Raw genomic sequence first — 16,989 nt, 5'->3', positions numbered from 1 at the left:
ATTCTTCATTATCTCCATCTAGGGAAATTCTAACGCGCTACTAGTCGCACGGATGATGGAGTGCGCGACTTGTGCGCAAGCGTGGCCTGGCCCGCCTAGCGTGTTTTGTTTTTTTACATGTGTTGGACCACGCCACATGAGTTGCTTTTGCTAATGCGTACCTTGGCCCATGGGCCGCAACCTAAGCAGGTCAAGTTTTGGCACAACACAATCACATGCATTGAATATTTGGGCCAAGAGAGAATCTGCTTAGAAAATATGGACAACATGTGAGGTTTTTTATTTAAAATAATAATATTATAGGAATATATTGTATATTCTAGCATATAAGAGTACTACTTTACTAATTCATCTACTAATTATTTGAAGTTAGCCGCCATGGTGAAATTGGTAGACACGCTGCTCTTAGGAAGCAGTGCTCAAGCATCTCGGTTCGAGTCCGAGTGGCGGCATTCTCGAAAAAGAATACAATAGATTAGAAAATGGATTCAATTCGAAATTTCCAATTTTGTAATGGGACCTTATCCTTATGCTATTTGCAACTTTAGAACATATACTAACTCATATCTCTTTCTCAACCATTTCAATTGTGATTACGATTCATTTGATAACCTTATTAGTTCGTGAACTTAGGGGATTACGTGATTTGTCAGAAAAAGGAATGATAACGACTTTTTTCTCTATAACAGGATTCTTAGTTTCTCGTTGGGTTTCTTCGGGACATTTTCCATTAAGTAATTTATATGAGTCATTGATCTTCCTTTCATGGGCTCTGTATATTCTTCATACTATTCCTAAGATACAGAACTCGAAAAATGATTTAAGCACAATAACTACGCCAAGTACTATTTTAACGCAAGGCTTTGCCACGTCGGGTCTTTTAACTGAAATGCATCAATCCACAATAATAGTACCTGCTCTACAATCTCAGTGGTTAATGATGCATGTTAGTATGATGTTACTAAGCTATGCAACTCTTTTGTGCGGATCCTTATTATCCGCCGCTCTTTTAATCATTAGATTTCGAAAGAATTTCGATTTCTTTTTTAATTTTAAAAAGAAAAAAATTAAAACATTTTTCTTTAGTGAGATTGAATATTTGTATGCAAAAAGAAGTGCTTTAAAAAAACCTCTTTTCCCGCATTTCCAAATTATTACAAATATCAATTAACCGAGCATTTGTATTCTTGGAGTTATCGTGTCATTAGTCTAGGGTTTACTCTTTTAACCATAGGTATTCTTTGTGGAGCAGTATGGGCTAATGAAGCATGGGGATCCTATTGGAATTGGGATCCTAAGGAAACTTGGGCATTTATTACCTGGACCATATTTGCAATATATTTACATAGTAGAACAAATCCAAATTGGCTTTCGAACGTCGGTCAGCATTGTACATCCATTGCCGGTCCATCTGCATTTTAAATAAATCGATTTGAATTCTTTACACGTATCGAATAAATAAAATATATCAAACCTAAATTAAACTAAATGTAACATAACATGAATAATTAAAAGATATGCAATATCCATCATACATCTTGATTAATTAAAAGGAGTACTTAATCCATTACAGAACTTAACAAAGGAGTACTATACATGAAATTTAAAAATTCGGTCAACAACACATAGGTTTTCAACCGTCCTTGTGTTGGAACGCAGAATGCTCTAACGGATTTCTTGCTGGCGCAGAAGAAGATGGCGGAGCTGAAACCTCCGAGTTTGGTGGTGACGAACCGTAACGCCGCAATAAATCCTCAAGATCAAACGGAGGTTCCTCGCCCCTTGCCATGCATTCTCTATATTCTTTTTCCAAATAACGGAGCGCTGCCCTATGAAAAGCACTAGGTTTTTGGTCCGACGACCTACTCGAGTTGTGCCCTTCTCTCCAGAAAGACAACGATCACCCCCACCGGCGCCACTGTCTCCAGCTGCTGAAGCCATATTTTACTGAAAAATACCTTTATTTTCTACAAAATTATAAATTCTTACCATTACAATGCAAAAATTATTTACTATTACAATTACAATGATCAGATTAATAACTCTTGCAAATAACAATGAAATCATATAAAAAAGACGAAATGTATCATTAATCCTCAAGAAATCTCTAATTAATTGAAAGAATTCTCTATAACTTCTAATTACTTTGACACCCTTCAGTTCCAGGAGTACACTCTTTTCAATATCCAGAAACCCTCTAGAAGAAAAATAAACCTTTATTTCTGAAAATGTATATGTCAGTAACCTCAACCCTGCGGTGATGACACTGCCTTTCGGGGGGACACGGTGCAGTACAAGGATGTCACCAATCGGCCAGTCGCAGCACCAACATTTACGATTAATAGGCACAGCACTTGGCACAGGCAGCATGCTCGTTGATATGCTCTCAGTACAACAACTGCCATGCTGACTGCGTCAAATGCTGTCTTCTTATCAATCGGAAGTGCTGGTGATGCGACCAACCGATTCGCGACGTGCTTATAGCGCATCGTGTATCCCTGAAAGGTAGTGCCATCACCGTTGGATGGAGATTAACGACGTATACTTGTTTCGAAATAAAGATTTTTTTGGCTTCTAGATGGTTTCAATGTGAGCCTGAATAAATACATCACTAGAGTGTCAGAATAATCCATTCATAATACAATCAAAGATCTTCACAAATGTGGTGAAGAAATGAGCAAAAACTCCTCTCTCCCGAGCCGAGAACAGCAAGAAACAAGTGAGCTGAATGGCTCGGGCGGGGGAGAGGGAAGGGGATAAGGGGGCCAAGGCCTTTTGTCCCGGTTGGAGACACCAACCGGGACAAAATGGGGGCCTTTAAGCTGGAACTGAATCCCAATTATGTCTGTGCTTTCTGATAGTCGTAGGATCAACAAAATAAGGAAATCTTTCTCTGCCGCTGTGTGATCCCTATAACAATACCCTAGAGTTGCCTCCACGCCACGCTCTTCAAAGCACGTGGGCCATATATAAAGATCTTGTTGCCAGTTTCCTTGTACCATTTGATATGTGAGAGTTTTCCCTTCAAGGAGATGCCTGACAAGAGGGTTGCAGAAGGTGTAGTGCCGGAGAGAACAACCGGATTCAACATCTCTTACAAACTTTCCTGCACAATCTGCAAACCATTCAAATCGTCTGACATCATCCCTGTTTAAGCCAGCAAAAGATGAGGTTGTCAAATTCTTAGCAGGAGGAATCCACCGTCGTTTGCGCTTCACCCCTTGCCTGATGTCTTGATCTTTTTGCAGTGCCTGCCGCCTGTGCTTGTTGAGCAGATCTGTGCCGTTGATGTAGGCAAGCTTCAAAACCTTTCTGCGTTGAAGCAGGGAGATGTCCGTGATTGGCAGGTTCGCAGTCCTCTCAAGAGAGAACTGCAGTTCGGAGAGTGCCATCTCTAGCCTCTCCAGACTGCTGTGACTTTCAGATGCCTTCTCCTCACGCTTGTCCAATACAAATGAGACGGCTCTGCTCACAGTCTCCTGAACAAAAGCTGATATGACTATTTATGCCATGAAGTCACTATGGTGAGTTGATCTGCCTGCTGAGGAAACAAAAGTAACAACAGGAGCTATTAAACGCACACAAGAGAAAAATAATATACGGAGCTAATGTTTAGGTAACATTGTTGATGGGATGCAGAGTCCTTACATTAAATCTTCTCTTTCTTCAGCAACGTGCAAAAAGCTACTTCGGATTCCAGTCTCTTGGAAGGGATGGACTTTTGGCCAAATGACCAATTGATCAGGGTAGCTGATTATAATTCCACTGGAACCAAATGAGCTGTATGCAAGTATAAATAGGAGGGCATCATGAGCTCAGTGTTCAAACCGTTGGCTAGATCCAAAATGACTTAGAAAGCTCAAAGAAACGGCAGAGGACAGTTCCTAGGAATATGACAAATAGAGCTGCAAGACAATATAAAATTGCAAGTGGGATTAACTTTTCCATGTTGCAAGCGTTGTACATTCTGAATGCAACGACTTGCAACATGTAAGGTCGTCTTAGCTACCTAAACATTGTGTAGTCTTTGGCTAGTCCTCGTCCACTCCGTGACTGTGAGCTCAGCATTTCAAAGTAAATTCCCTATTTGGCCTTTTTAAAGTTGCCTTTTCCTTCTTTGACCTTTTTTTTTAAGTCTTCCCTATATGGCCTCTTAATTTCAGTTTCTTCTTTTTATGGCCCTTAGTCAGTTCTTTTAGTGATTGCTGTCAAAATAGTGGGTCCCACTGTCAGATTTGAGATGAATGGACCAAACTACCCCTAGCCTAGAAAAGATTGAGGAGCAGCCAGCCCCAATCGATCCCTCGTCCATCCCGTGGCCTCCTCCTCCTAGATCAGGGACCATGCTTGCCGGTGGCGGCGCGGCGGCCGGTCTCGCGGCGGCGGGCGAACCTGGCGGGGGCGCGGCAGCGAGCAGACCTGGCGGCGGCGGGCAGTCTTGGCGGGCGCGCGCCAAGGGGCGCAGTGAAGGATAGCCTCGGCGGGTGCGCGGCCACGGGTGGCCTCCGCGGGGGCTCGGCTGCGAGCGGACCTGACGGGCGCGCACGAAGGGGCACGGCGGAGGGCGGCCTCGGCGGCGGGCGGACCAGGCGGGCGCGGCGGAGGGCTGCCTCGGTGGCGGGCGGGCGGACCTGGCGCGCGGCCTCGGCGGGGGCGCGGCGGCGGGCAACCTCCGCGTGTGCGCGGCGGCGGGTGGATGTGGCGGCATTGACCCGGTGGTGCCCCCATGCGGCTGCTCCCTCCCTTGCTTTGCAGATCCTCAATGGCCAAATAGAGAATTTTTTACACGGGTAAAATGGATTTTTTTTTCACCTTGCTGCTAACACCGTTACCACTAAAACTAGCAGAAGGGCCACAAAAGGAAGAAACTGAAATTAAGAGGCTATATAGGGAAGACTTGAAAAAAAGAGGCTAAGGAAGGAAGAGCCAACTTTTATAGGGCCAAATAAGGAATTTACTCTTTCAACTACTCTGTTCTTTTCTGAAGCTCGTCACCTGTGGCTAATTAAACTATAAAATCATTTACATCCTCGTTAGGGGGGCTTTCTTTTTACCTGGAAATTACTCTGTGGCAGAGGCTGTGTTGCTTCATATATGCAACCTAGAAATCTGAACTTCTTGTGTCTGATTGGTGTTTCAAGATGATGAACGTTCATATTTGTATCTAGTACTTCTTTCTTACGTTTACGTCAATTACCATGACCTCCTTATTGCTATCTTCCTTTACGAGCGAAGGAGTGCAGTATATATAGCAGTAGAGCAGAATCGTATGAACGGCAGAGGAAAGTTCCCAGGATGCCATAAAAGTGTGTCTGCAATGCAAATGTTAGTAACTTTTCCTTAATGGGGGAATTCTGGGAAGGTCGCAAGCCATTGCATTTGTCAAAGTCACTGCCATGGCCTTTATCTAGTCAAGTTCTGTGCCCACCCTAGCCATCAACCACTCCATCTTTATCTGAAGCTGATTGTAACTGACTACCAGTGGAACTAGAAAATGGTTTACATCCTTGTCATGGTGTCGTGGCTTCCTGTTGACGCTGAGTCCTATCTGCAGGTTTTGACGATTTCATGGGCGTGAATGTTGGTGGTGCCGCGCCTCACGAGGCGAGGTGGTTTGTGGTCCGCGTCGATGTCCCAATCCGACCGAACGAGTTTTTTTTTTAATTTGGACTGTAGTTTTGTATTTTTTCTGCTAAATCAATGAAACACGCACTATCTTGTGCGGGTCGTTAAAAAAAAATATTGCCAAAGCTGCGCTCCTTACACGAACAGATGTGTTGCCTATCTAATTTGTGGTTTCGAACCATGAATGTTCAGCTCTTTTTTTTTATCTAACATTGTGGTTTTAGTGTTTCTATCACATTCCCCTCTTGAATATTTCCAACCATTAAGGAAAAAAATATATATTATCCTTATCTTCTTTTAGCTTTTTCTAGTTTCAAATGTAAGCATAGGGCATCATATAACACGATATATATACATGCTAGCTAGTTGACAACCCCAAGTCTTCTACGACCGCTTTCTCTTTGCAGCTGCACTCCGGGTGTTGTACCTGCCGCTGCCGCTGGCTTTGGGCACGGCTGGTATGGCGATCCTTTGCATTTCCACAATAAAGAATGCAGCACCATGTCTAGAGCGCCAGAACACCATATAATTCTTCACCTCTGGCTGACGGATGAGAAATTCAACTGATCTTGATCTTGTCATGTCAACTGTTTGTTCTATGCTACCAAATGGAAAACATACGTCTTTGCTTCCCATGGTCTTCGATACAAAACTGTTGCATATCGGGTCGACATGAGGTGCGAAGCGAACTTCCAGCTTAAGAGGTGTCCGATCTACCATGATGTTTCTACCACCAGCCTGGTCGGATGCGCTAGGCAAGTTGTACTCTAGTGCTGAGACATAACAACTGAAATTGAAATGAATAGTTTGCTCTTGGAATAAATGCGATAACCCCGATGAGTTAGTGCTATGAGCACTAGGCCCATGCCCATTTCCTTGGCAACATAGTGGATCCGGGCGCCACCATGTACTTAACGAAGCGAATTTTTTTTTCAAAACCAACCCAGGGAGGAGCATACGAATCTGAAATCTCCTGTAAATTACGCACTTGGGTGAGATTTCCAATTATTGCTTCTTGAGCTGGAAGGTTGAGCAGTGATGCGGATGACCGCACGCAATCTATAGCAGTCCCAACTATGTCCGTGCTTTCCGACAGCCGTTGCATTAATAATAGGCTGAAACTTTTATCTAACCTCTCGGGATCGAAACGCTCATACCATATGCATGCCTCCACGCCACGCCCTTCCGAAACCAGAGGACATATAATATGCATAAATGTTCAAGCACAGCTGCTCCAGTTGCTTAGGGCGATAAGTTTAGGCAATTTCAAAGTCCCAGGAATCAATTAGATTCCATATGCTTCAGCTGTCGGAAGCATTATGTATGCACAAGTGTGTACTCGTCCTGACTTAGCATTCATTACCGGGATGCTTGGCAGATTTTAGTCTAATCCAGGTATGGACCACTGGAAAGCGGTAAAGAAAGTTCTGCTTTATTTGTAGGGCACTAAGGAATACATGCTCACATATAAGAGAACTGAGAATTTAGAAGTAGTTGGCTATTCAGATGCCGACTTTGCAGGATGTGTTGACACTAAGAAGTCCACATCAGGTTATGTCTTCACACTTGCGAATGGAGCGATTTCATGGAAAAGTTCCAAACAATTGCTTACAGCAGCATCTACGATGCAAGCTGAGTTTGTGGCATGTTATGAGGCCGTAGGGCAAGCTGTGTGGCTTAAGGGTTTTATTCCCAGACTATGAGTGGTAGACAGCATAAGTAAACCACTAAGATTATACTACGATAATAAAGCTGCAATTTTCTATGCTAACAACAACAAATCGAGTGGCGCTGCCAAGCACATCGAGATTAAAGGATAGAATCCAAGATCATACAATTGAGTTAGAGCATATAAGCACTAAGGAAATGCTCGCGGATCCACTAACGAAAGGCTTACCTCCCAATATTTTTCATGAGCTTATTGCTGGCATGGAATTATCGGATAGCCTGTGATCTTGGAAGAGTCGTAAGACAACCACCTCCCATTAGTTTGAGTAGTTCTGTGCATTGTAGACAACTGTGTTGCAGTGGGATTCTTTCACTATTGTAACTCACTCTTGCATAACTCTACTTTAAAGTATGGCATTAGTTATCGGCCTTTAGACCAAAGGGGAGAATGTTGGATTTTTGGTGGTCGAAAATGCCGGAATTAAGAAAATGAGAAAACGGGAAAAAAGAGGATAAGAACGCCGTTAGATCCCGTTCCGCGCCCTGATCGGAGGCGCAACCGTACACGTGGTTGCGGCCCCAGGTCGCCCAGCGCCTTAATAAATAGTGGGGCCTGGCCTTTGGAAAGTCAGTCTAACTGAGTCCAAACCCTAGCCGCCCCACTACAACCGCCAGATCTATGGCGGCGCTGGAGCCACCTGAAGGCCGTCGCCAACCTGCCGCCGCCATCCCTGGGCAGTGCCGGTGGCGACCCGAAGGGAGGCGGTACCCGCGACGAACTCCTTCCACTACGTCGGGTACAACTACGTGAACGACTACGGCCCCTACGTCGCTCTCGTCCCCAACCAAGATGGCCGGAACATCTGCTGCATCTGCGATGCCACTTCTTCCGGTCTAGATCTACAACTTGTCATTTCATTTGGGTTGTGCTCATGTTGATTAGGTGCTAGATCCTGGAAATGTTTAAGTACTAAGTCATGTTTTTCCTACAAGGCGCTGGCTTCCTTTCATCTTTTGATACACGACAGTTTTCCCTTCAAAAACTTGCCTGACAAATGGATAGCGGAACGCGTCTCGGCGAAGTGGGCAGCTAGATTCCACGTCTGTTATGAACTTGTCTGCGCAATCTGCATAGCATTCAAACGTCTGGACAATGGAGGAACTCAGCTGATCCTTGTCTAATCCAAGCAGAGAAGAGATGGACAAATTTGCAGCACTAGCAATCCTTTGAAGGGAGGAGGAGGAGGAACTCCTTATCAGCACTTGCCCGGCCACTTCATGGCCTTCCAGCGCCTGCAGTGTTGGAGTAATCCTAGTCGTGTCAGTAGATGATTATTGTGTGTCTGTTGGTGTTGAGTCATTGTCAGTTGCAGACTTGGAGTTGGTTAAGTGTCAGAGTCTTTTACTGTTTTCAGGTCAGTTAGGCAGTAAATAATTCAGATATATAAATAAAAGCATAGAGTCAGAAAATGCTGCGTTGCGCAGGACCAACTCTCTGTGTTCTTGGGCGCGGCGCAAGTGTCAAGCTCATCAAAGTTGAGAGTAAAGCAGCATAGGCTTACATGGAGCCTGTGATTGTTCAGCAACTCTGTGCCCTTGACGTAGGCTCTCTTGATAATCTTCCTGTGACGAAGCAGAGAAACATACTTGATTGGCATCTTCCCAGTCCTCTCTGAGCATAGAAGCCGGGAACGTGGAACGTGGCCACGTTCCTCGTTCCATGTTCCTCGTTCCGGAATGTTCCGGTTCCGGGAACAGAAACGGGAACATGGCTACTAAGCTCTCGAGGGCAAACTCCAACTGAGAGAGTGCCATCTCGAGCCTTGCCATGATGAGTGCTCAGGACACCTTGTCATCGATCTTGTTACTTGAGATGTACGAGGACACTCTGCTCATGCACTCCTGGGCAATGCCCGAGGATAGCGCCATCAGCAGGCCACAGTTGATGGGAACTGATACTGATCTACCTGTGTGCCGAGCAGCCGAGCATATGTACAATGGGCACCTTATTTGTGACAAGTCGTCCGGTGATTACAATATGGTGATGGAAGCTACAAAGCTCTCTTTGCAATGCAACACAGCAAACCAGAATCCCAGCTGCATTGTCTGTTCCTGAGAAACTATGAACCCAAGATGAAGAACAGCTAGCCAGAAGATGCTGCACAGTCACAAGTGTTGTTGGAGTTGTACAATCTATATCTTACTCTGACTCGGCCAGATATATCCTTTTCACTAAATAAAGTTCAGTCTGCTAATTAATTTCTTCAGTCACCAACCTTTTCACATTTGTCAACAGTTAAAAGACAAGAATGCCACGTGTCAAGACCTCGATAGTGCCCGCCTAGAAAACGCCAGTGCCAACACTGAACTCTATTGTTTTCTAAATAAAATGTTGTCGTGGTGACTACTGAACTCTATTGTTTTATTCAAGAGTAGTTCCATAAAAATAAATCATCCATGTATGATCTTGTTTTGAAGATTTCATCGCAAATAACACAGTGATGCAGTCGTATTTTGATTTGGATATATAATTTTAGAAAAATAACTGTGACTTCCAGTCACATGTGTGACTCGTAATGGCCCCTCTGATGGGCCCTGACCTGCACACTGGGTCTTTCCGGTCAAATGGTGCTGCGATGCTGGGCTTCGTTGAACTAATTCCGTAGAGAGGCCCATGAAGGCCTCGAGAGAGGAGGGAGAGACTCCGGTCACAACGTGACTGAACATGGTCGTCCAAACTTCCATTCATCAGTGGGGATTTTGTTATTTTTTTCCTTTCTGAAACATTCAAAAAATTGTTGGTGAGCGTATATACGTCACAATTAAAGGAACATTTAATTTGTTAGACGTTATTTCTACTAGGTTCGGCATTTTGCATCCGTTCAAGCTATTAAAATTTATAGAGCTCTGCTGTGTTTCGTACTTCCCGTTGAGCATGTTTATTCTCACAATCACATGAATCAGTCAGTCAGGTAGCGAGTAAACAATGCAAAGTAGTACTTCGCAAGAAAAAAAACAATGCAAAATATTACATTATTTCATTTCTCAAACAGAATCAGAGCTTCTGGTCGTTACATTAATTAAGTAAAGGAAAAGGTTTAGTTTACACTCTCAATCTATCAAAAAAGTCTAACTTTTAACCTTTAACTACAAAAGAATTGGATAATAGTGACCATCCAACTATCGAAACTAAACAAATTTAGCCCATTAACTGGTTTCAAAGGTGATATTTGGTTTTGCAAATTTTAAATATTTTAGTTAAAACTAAAAATTCATAAGTAATTCATTTTAAATAAAAAATACGAAAATGGATGCTAATCAGTCAGTAAAGTGGCTGGTAACACAATAATGCAATGTACTACTTGGCACAAGAAAAAATAATGCAAAAATAGTATATTCATTCATTTCACAAACAGCAGCAGAGCTTCTGCTCGTTACATTCAGTAAAACAAACACACAATATATATTATACATGCAAGTCTTCTAGGACCGCTTTCTCTTTGCAGCTGCACTCCGAGTATTGTACCTGCTGCCACTGGCTTTGGGCACAGCCGCCATGTCGATCCTTTGCTTTTCCACCTTAAAGTATGCAGAACCATGTCTAGAGTACCAGGACACCTTATAATCATCCTTCACCTCTGGCTGACCGACGAGAAATTCAACTGATCTTGATCTTGTCATATCAACTGTTTGTTCTATGGTACCAAATGGAAAATATTTTTTTTTGCCTCCCATGGCCTCCCCTACAAAACTGTTGCCTATTCGGTCGTGAGGTTGGAAGCCAACATCCAGCCTAAGAGGTGTCCGATCTACCACGATGTTTCTACCACCAGCTTCGTCAGATGCGCTAGGCAAGTTGTACTCTAGTGCTGAGACATAACAACTGCAACTGAAATGAATAATTTGCTCTTGGAATAAATGCGATAACCTCGATGAGTTAGTGCTATTAGCACTAGGCCCATGGCCATCTCGTTGGCAACATAGTGGATCCGGGCGCGACCATGTACTAAACGAAGCGAAAGCTTCTTCAAAGCCAACAAAGGGAGGAGCATACGAATCTGAAATCTCCTGTAAATTACGCACTTGGGTGAGATTTCCAATTATTGCGTCTTGAGCTGGAAGGTTGAGCAGTGATGCGGATGACCGCACGCAATCTATAGCAGTCCCAACTATGTCCGTGCTTTCCGACAGCCGTTGCATTAATAATAGGCTGAAACTTTTATCTAACCTCTCGGGATCGAAACACTCATAGCAATACCGTAGACATGCCTCTACGCCACGCCCTTCTAGAACCAGAGGAGATATATCAAACCTGAACCTTTGGCTTCCTTTCACCTTGTCGTAGCTGAGATATTTCCCTTGAAGAAGTTGCCTGACAAATGGGTAGCGGAGGGTAATGTCACGCCGTGGTGGGCAGGCGGACTCCACGTCCGCTACAAACTTGTCAGCACAGTCTGCGTACCACTCAAAGTTCTGGACGACGGAGGAGCTCAAGCAGTACTGCTGCTTGTTCAGGCCAGCAAGAGAAGAGATGGAGAATTCCGCAGCACTAGCAATAATCCGTTCAAGGTAGGAGGGACTCGTTACCAGCTGCCCGGTCTCCTCGTGGCCTTCTTCCAGCACCTGCTGCTTGTGCTTGCTGAGCAGGTCTGCGCCCTCCATGTAGGCGCTCTTGAGCATCTTCCTGCAGCGGAGCAGTGAGACGCATGTGATTGGCATCCTCGCGGTCTTCTCAAGGGCCAATTCCAATCGATAGAGTGCCCACTCGAGCCTCCCGACGATGCGAGCTCTGGACGCCCTGTCGTTGAGCTTGGTTGAGATGAACGATGACACCCTGCTCACGCCCTCCTGAGCGAGTGCCGAGGACAGCGCCATCAAGCCACCGTACTTATGCCTGCCTGCTGAGAAGACCAACATTAGTGACGTTAATGGTTGATACGTACTAGAGAGATTTGTCTTTTTGCTTCGGCATTAAGATTTGAGATGGATCATCCCTACTATCCTAAAACAAATGCATGCAAGTTAATTATATATGGAGGTTACTGCGCCATCTTCTTCACCTTCGATTGCTACAGAGCCGAGGGTACGCGCTCCGATTCAAGTTTCTGGAGGAAATGAATAGCAAGCGCGAGGAGGTCAGGATCAAGAACACATCGCCGGAGAAGTGATGAGGTGATGTATTGGTGGTTGGTGGTTGTGTTCCTTCTCATCGAACCGTGCAGGCTGTATATGTAGAACCGTGTGCTGGCCGGAAATGACGCGGAAAGCACAAGGAAATGCAGAGGATGCATCAATAACCTCCTAACTTTCTAGGAGGCTGCGCGTGACCCGTAGTCCGTAGAGACAGTGTGCACTGTGCAGTCACTCTCCAGTCATCGCCCTGTCAGTTCGGTACTTCCTTCATTCCAAACGTCCTCCAGCATATTTGGCTAGTGGTCGTCTACTTGGCCGGGCTCCAACTTTAACTGTAGATCCATGGCCATGGCATGGTCAGCTAGAAAAGTTCACATGCGATAACGCCACCGTGAATAGAAGGAACTCAGAATCAATTTAGCTGGAGCCAGCAGCGCATGCATCCAGAGTTCTAAGAACCCAACTTTATATCTCAAAGAGCCTCTGTAAAAGGAGTACGTGATGTGATGATGACTGATGACTGTACTTGTGTGATGTTACCATCAAACAAAGAACACGGATTCGAGACGTATACTTGTAATTTTCTGATGGGTACTCATGCATGGTTTGTTTCAGGCTTCTTCCCATCTACTGTTTGAGAGGCTGATTCAGCTCTCCACCCGGTAGCGACTTTCAGGTACATAAAATAAAAGCAAACATGGATGGCAGGTAGTGCAGGCCGGGAGACGGGACTCGAGCAGTGGTCGTCGAATAATCCATCCATCGTCTACCGTGTATGCTGCGTCGCCTGATTGTCCATCCGGCCATCCATGAACGAGCTGGGAAGCTCAAGGAAATGCACAGGAGGCTTCCCGTGCCTAGCTAGGATAAGACGCCACAAGGACTTCCAGGTTTCGTTCACTTGTGATGACTTGCTTTGTCCAGTCGTCGTCAGCTTTCCAGGATTCACTTCACATTATTGCATTGTTGTGCTGTCTACGCATGCAACTCGATCGGGTATCAGATTTACCTCAACCACTCGAGAGCAGTCGCATCTATCTCCGTGCAATTATACAGATCAAAGCTGACCAGCTGAGACAGTAATGAACAAGATATCCACAGCCGGGCCCGCCTGTCTTATACAAACGTTACTCTTTCTCTGCTCTAAATTACGATTTGTTCTAATTTTATCATAAGTCAAACTTCTACATCTACTTTTGATAGAGTTCATAGCAAAATACACCATCGGCTACAACATCAAATTAGTTTAACTGAATCCGCCATAAAATATGTTATACTAGTACATTTATTTGGTATATTATAAATGCTAATATATATTTTCTATAATTTAGTCAAAGATAAAGAAAATTGTTTCAGGACAAACCTGTGAAACACCTTACAAAATGAAAGATGAAAGGGGAGAAGTATAAGTACCGATAATGCCTGGACGAGCAATCCATACACATACAGGTAGCTATGATAGCTCGATAACTAGCCAGATTAGCACACTACTCTTGCTTGATATTATTAGTTAAAATAGAGGTAAAATTTGCATTGAATAGGGGTAAAATCATATTGACTCTTGTGAATAGCAGGCAAAATCACAAAGTAAAAAAAAATGAGGGTACAATCTCAATTGCAAAATTATGTTGCCTTCCTTTCACCCTGTTATAGCTGAGATATTTTCCTTCAAGAAGTTGCCAGACAAATGGGTGGCGGAAGGAGTCGCACCGGAGTGGGCAGGCGGACTCCACTTCTGTGTTTGGAACTTATCGGTCCAATCTGCGTGCCATTCAAATGTTGGTGCTGAAGCTACTATTATTACCACCATTAGAGAGGATATAAATCTGATATACCTGCTGAGAATGCAAAACAACGTACATGAGCTACTTCAATTTGACATAGTACAGAAGAAAGAAAGAAATGTACTAGGGCAGGGATTGCTGATAGAAAATGCCGATCCTTTACCTTAGTTTAGCTTCATGTTGGTTGCTGCAGTCCCGTTCAGCACCAACTGATGGTAATCACACATCACCTAGCTAGAGGCAGGTATCAGTTACTGATGTGCGATGCTGGCCCGTCTGTTCCCTGTTGTCCTTCACATCGCATCGGGTGACTGGCACCAATTAGAAGTATTAAATATTAATTTACTATAAAATTGCATAAATCAAGGTTAATTCATGAGATGAATCCATTAAACCTAATTAGTCCATAATTTGCCTATGTTGTGCTACAGTAAATATATGCCAATGATAGCTTAATTATGCTTAATATAGATTCGCCTCATGAATTAGCTCCAGCTTGTGCAATTAGTTTTATAATTAGCTTATGTTTAGTCCTCATTGATATCCAAACATTCAATGTGATCCGGACTGAAAATTAGTCCAGGATCCAAATACCCCTGAATTACTCGGAGGAGAGAGCTCTGTACTGCAAGATGTTTGCTGCCTGGAAATGAGGTGGAAAGCCCGAGGAAATGCGGAAGATGGCTCCTGCCTTGTGGTACCCAGTACCTCGCTCCTAGGATGCCACCGACCGGGCAGAGACAGGGGATGAGATGCACTCCAGAGTCCAGAGTCACACTCACATAAGATACTCTTGAGTGGGTCAGTTGTAGCAACCACTCAGCTGTCACTGTGTCACAGCAGTAGCTAGCGTCCGTCCTCCAGTCTTTAGCAAGTCTTCGTCAACCTGATCTGGTCCCCATGTACCACCGTTCACGGGGTGACGACGCACTGTCTCCTGCAATTTGATTCCACTTGGATGCATGACTGCAAGCATGCATGCTTGCTTCTTCACAGCTGTCACTGATATTTGAAGGGGATCACCGAGCTTTGGTAATTTCCAGGAAATACAGAGGAGGCTTCTGATCAAGCAGCTACCTAGGACTCGGACCGAGTGTTGACACAGAATCGCACCAACACACTCGAATGCGCTAGAACGCGCAACGATCGTCAAAACGATCAACACAGCGAAAACCCTGGGCGGACTGGTCTGACCGGTTTCGCCTACCGGTCTGACCGGTGCAAGCAGGGAGCTCACGAAAACCTAGAACAGCGAACTCGGGAGGGACCCCGTCGGAGCTCGTGAACGTAGGGTTGCTCTGAGGTCGGCAGGCTACTCAGAATGTCTTCAAACGCCGTCGAGACGAAGGAAGAAAGCAATATAGGGTTGGAAAAGACTAGGGTTTGAGAGATAAAAAGTAATACGATTTTTGTATTGATTCGATTGGGAATACCTCAATCGGCCTTAGCCTTTATATTTATAGGCCGGGGAAGTCGTACCCCTCTCCAAGTCGGTTTATACAAGAATTTCCAAAATAAAACGAAGCCTACTCGGATTACAACTGGACAGACCGGTCTGACCGGTCGGCCTCTGAACTGCCAGAATTGGCTGTCAACATATGACCCCCCTGCTTTTTGGTGAGTTTCACAAGCCAAAAAGCAAGAACTATCCTGATGTACATGTTTTACACAAAGCATACAAGTCTAAAAAATAAAACTAAGGGCGATATTCAATACTGGCCATCTTTGTCCTCATGCACTTTGCCATACGTTAGGATAGAACTTCTTTAAGTACCTCCCATTGATAGCCATTGGTAGATGCTCACCTTGCACCGTCTCCACCATATACGAATTACCGGAGATAACTTTGATAATTTTGTATGGACCCTCCCAACTTGGCGACCATTTACCAAACTTATTGCTTTTCATCCCAAGAGGAAAAATTATTTTCCAAACCAGATCCCCAACCTGAAAAGATTTCAGTTTTACCTTTTTGTTGTAAGCTCTGGCCACCCGAAGCTTGTCTTTCTCAATCTCCTTCAAAGCCTTCAAACGCTTGTCGGTCACCTCATCAATATTATCCATCATCAAATCATGGTAATCAACAACGAAGAGGTCATTTTGCTTTGCCAATCTACATGCGTCCAGATTTACCTCAACGGGTAAAACGGCCTCTTGACCATACACAAGCTCAAAAGGAGTAACCTTAGTAGCACCATGTCTAGATATACGATGAGCCCACAATGCTTCGGATAACACTTCATGCCACCTCTTAGGTTTTTCTTCTATCTTCTTCTTGACAAGTTTGATCAAAATCTTATTACTAGACTCGGCCTGCCCATTGGCCTGAGCATAGTATGGAGATGAATTGAGCAATTTAATCTTGTAAGATTCGGCAAAGGCACGCACCTCTTTTGATATAAATGAAGAACCTTGATCCGTTGTCAAAGTTTGTGGAATGCCGAATCTATGAATAATATGCTCAGTAATAAACTCAATTACCTCCTTATGTGTCATATTCCTCAAAGGAGCCGCTTCGGTCCATTTAGTGAAATAATCCGTAGCAACCAACACGAAGCGATGCCCCTTTGAAGATGGAGGATTAATTTTTCCAAAGAAATTCAACCCCCAACCTCGGAATGGCCATGGTTTAATAATAGGATGCATCAACGCAGCAGGCACCAATATCAAATCACCAAACCGCTGACATTCTTCACATCCTTTATAGTACTTGAAACAATCGGATAGCATGGTGGGCTAATAGAAACCGGCTCTTCTAAGTAATCGCTTCATCTTGGGA

At 44.2% G+C, this 16,989-nt stretch overlaps 1 protein-coding gene and 1 non-coding gene across 4 annotated transcripts; one reads left to right on the top strand and one right to left on the bottom strand.

The window, feature by feature from the left end:
• The first annotated feature begins 372 nt into the window (after window positions 1-372).
• TRNAL-UAG lies at window positions 373-452 on the top strand. Its single transcript has one exon. It is a non-coding gene; the product is annotated as a tRNA-Leu (tRNA).
• Window positions 453-6,144: 5,692 nt separating this feature from the next.
• Window positions 6,145-12,876, bottom strand: LOC120660709. Of its 3 annotated transcripts, XM_039939349.1 has the most exons (3): window positions 12,354-12,547; window positions 11,522-12,191; window positions 6,145-6,758 (listed from the first exon to the last, which is right to left on the bottom strand). In XM_039939349.1, exons 2-3 carry the CDS (start codon window positions 12,166-12,168, stop codon window positions 6,482-6,484), a joined length of 924 nt encoding a protein of 307 aa, XP_039795283.1. In that variant the 5' UTR covers window positions 12,169-12,191; window positions 12,354-12,547; the 3' UTR covers window positions 6,145-6,481. The 3 variants fall into 3 exon arrangements, with proteins under 3 accessions (XP_039795283.1, XP_039795279.1, XP_039795271.1); XM_039939345.1 differs by lacking the exon at window positions 6,145-6,758 and having other exon boundaries at window positions 10,672-12,194; window positions 12,354-12,876; XM_039939337.1 differs by lacking the exon at window positions 6,145-6,758 and having other exon boundaries at window positions 10,672-12,191; window positions 12,354-12,546.
• Between the last annotated feature and the right edge of the window lie 4,113 nt (window positions 12,877-16,989).

The sequence above is a fragment of the Panicum virgatum genome, chromosome 2K, assembly GCF_016808335.1.
Source record: "Panicum virgatum strain AP13 chromosome 2K, P.virgatum_v5, whole genome shotgun sequence".
NCBI classification, from domain to species: Eukaryota; Viridiplantae; Streptophyta; class Magnoliopsida; order Poales; family Poaceae; genus Panicum; species Panicum virgatum.
The sequence above is the reverse complement of the archived record's forward strand: the minus strand, read 5'-3'. Positions and strand labels throughout refer to the sequence as shown.

Coding starts and splice junctions, on each gene's coding strand:
- LOC120660709 (XM_039939345.1), bottom strand. CDS start 12,168: ATGGCGCTGTCCTCGGCACTCGCTCAGGAGGGCGTGAGCAGGGTGTCA.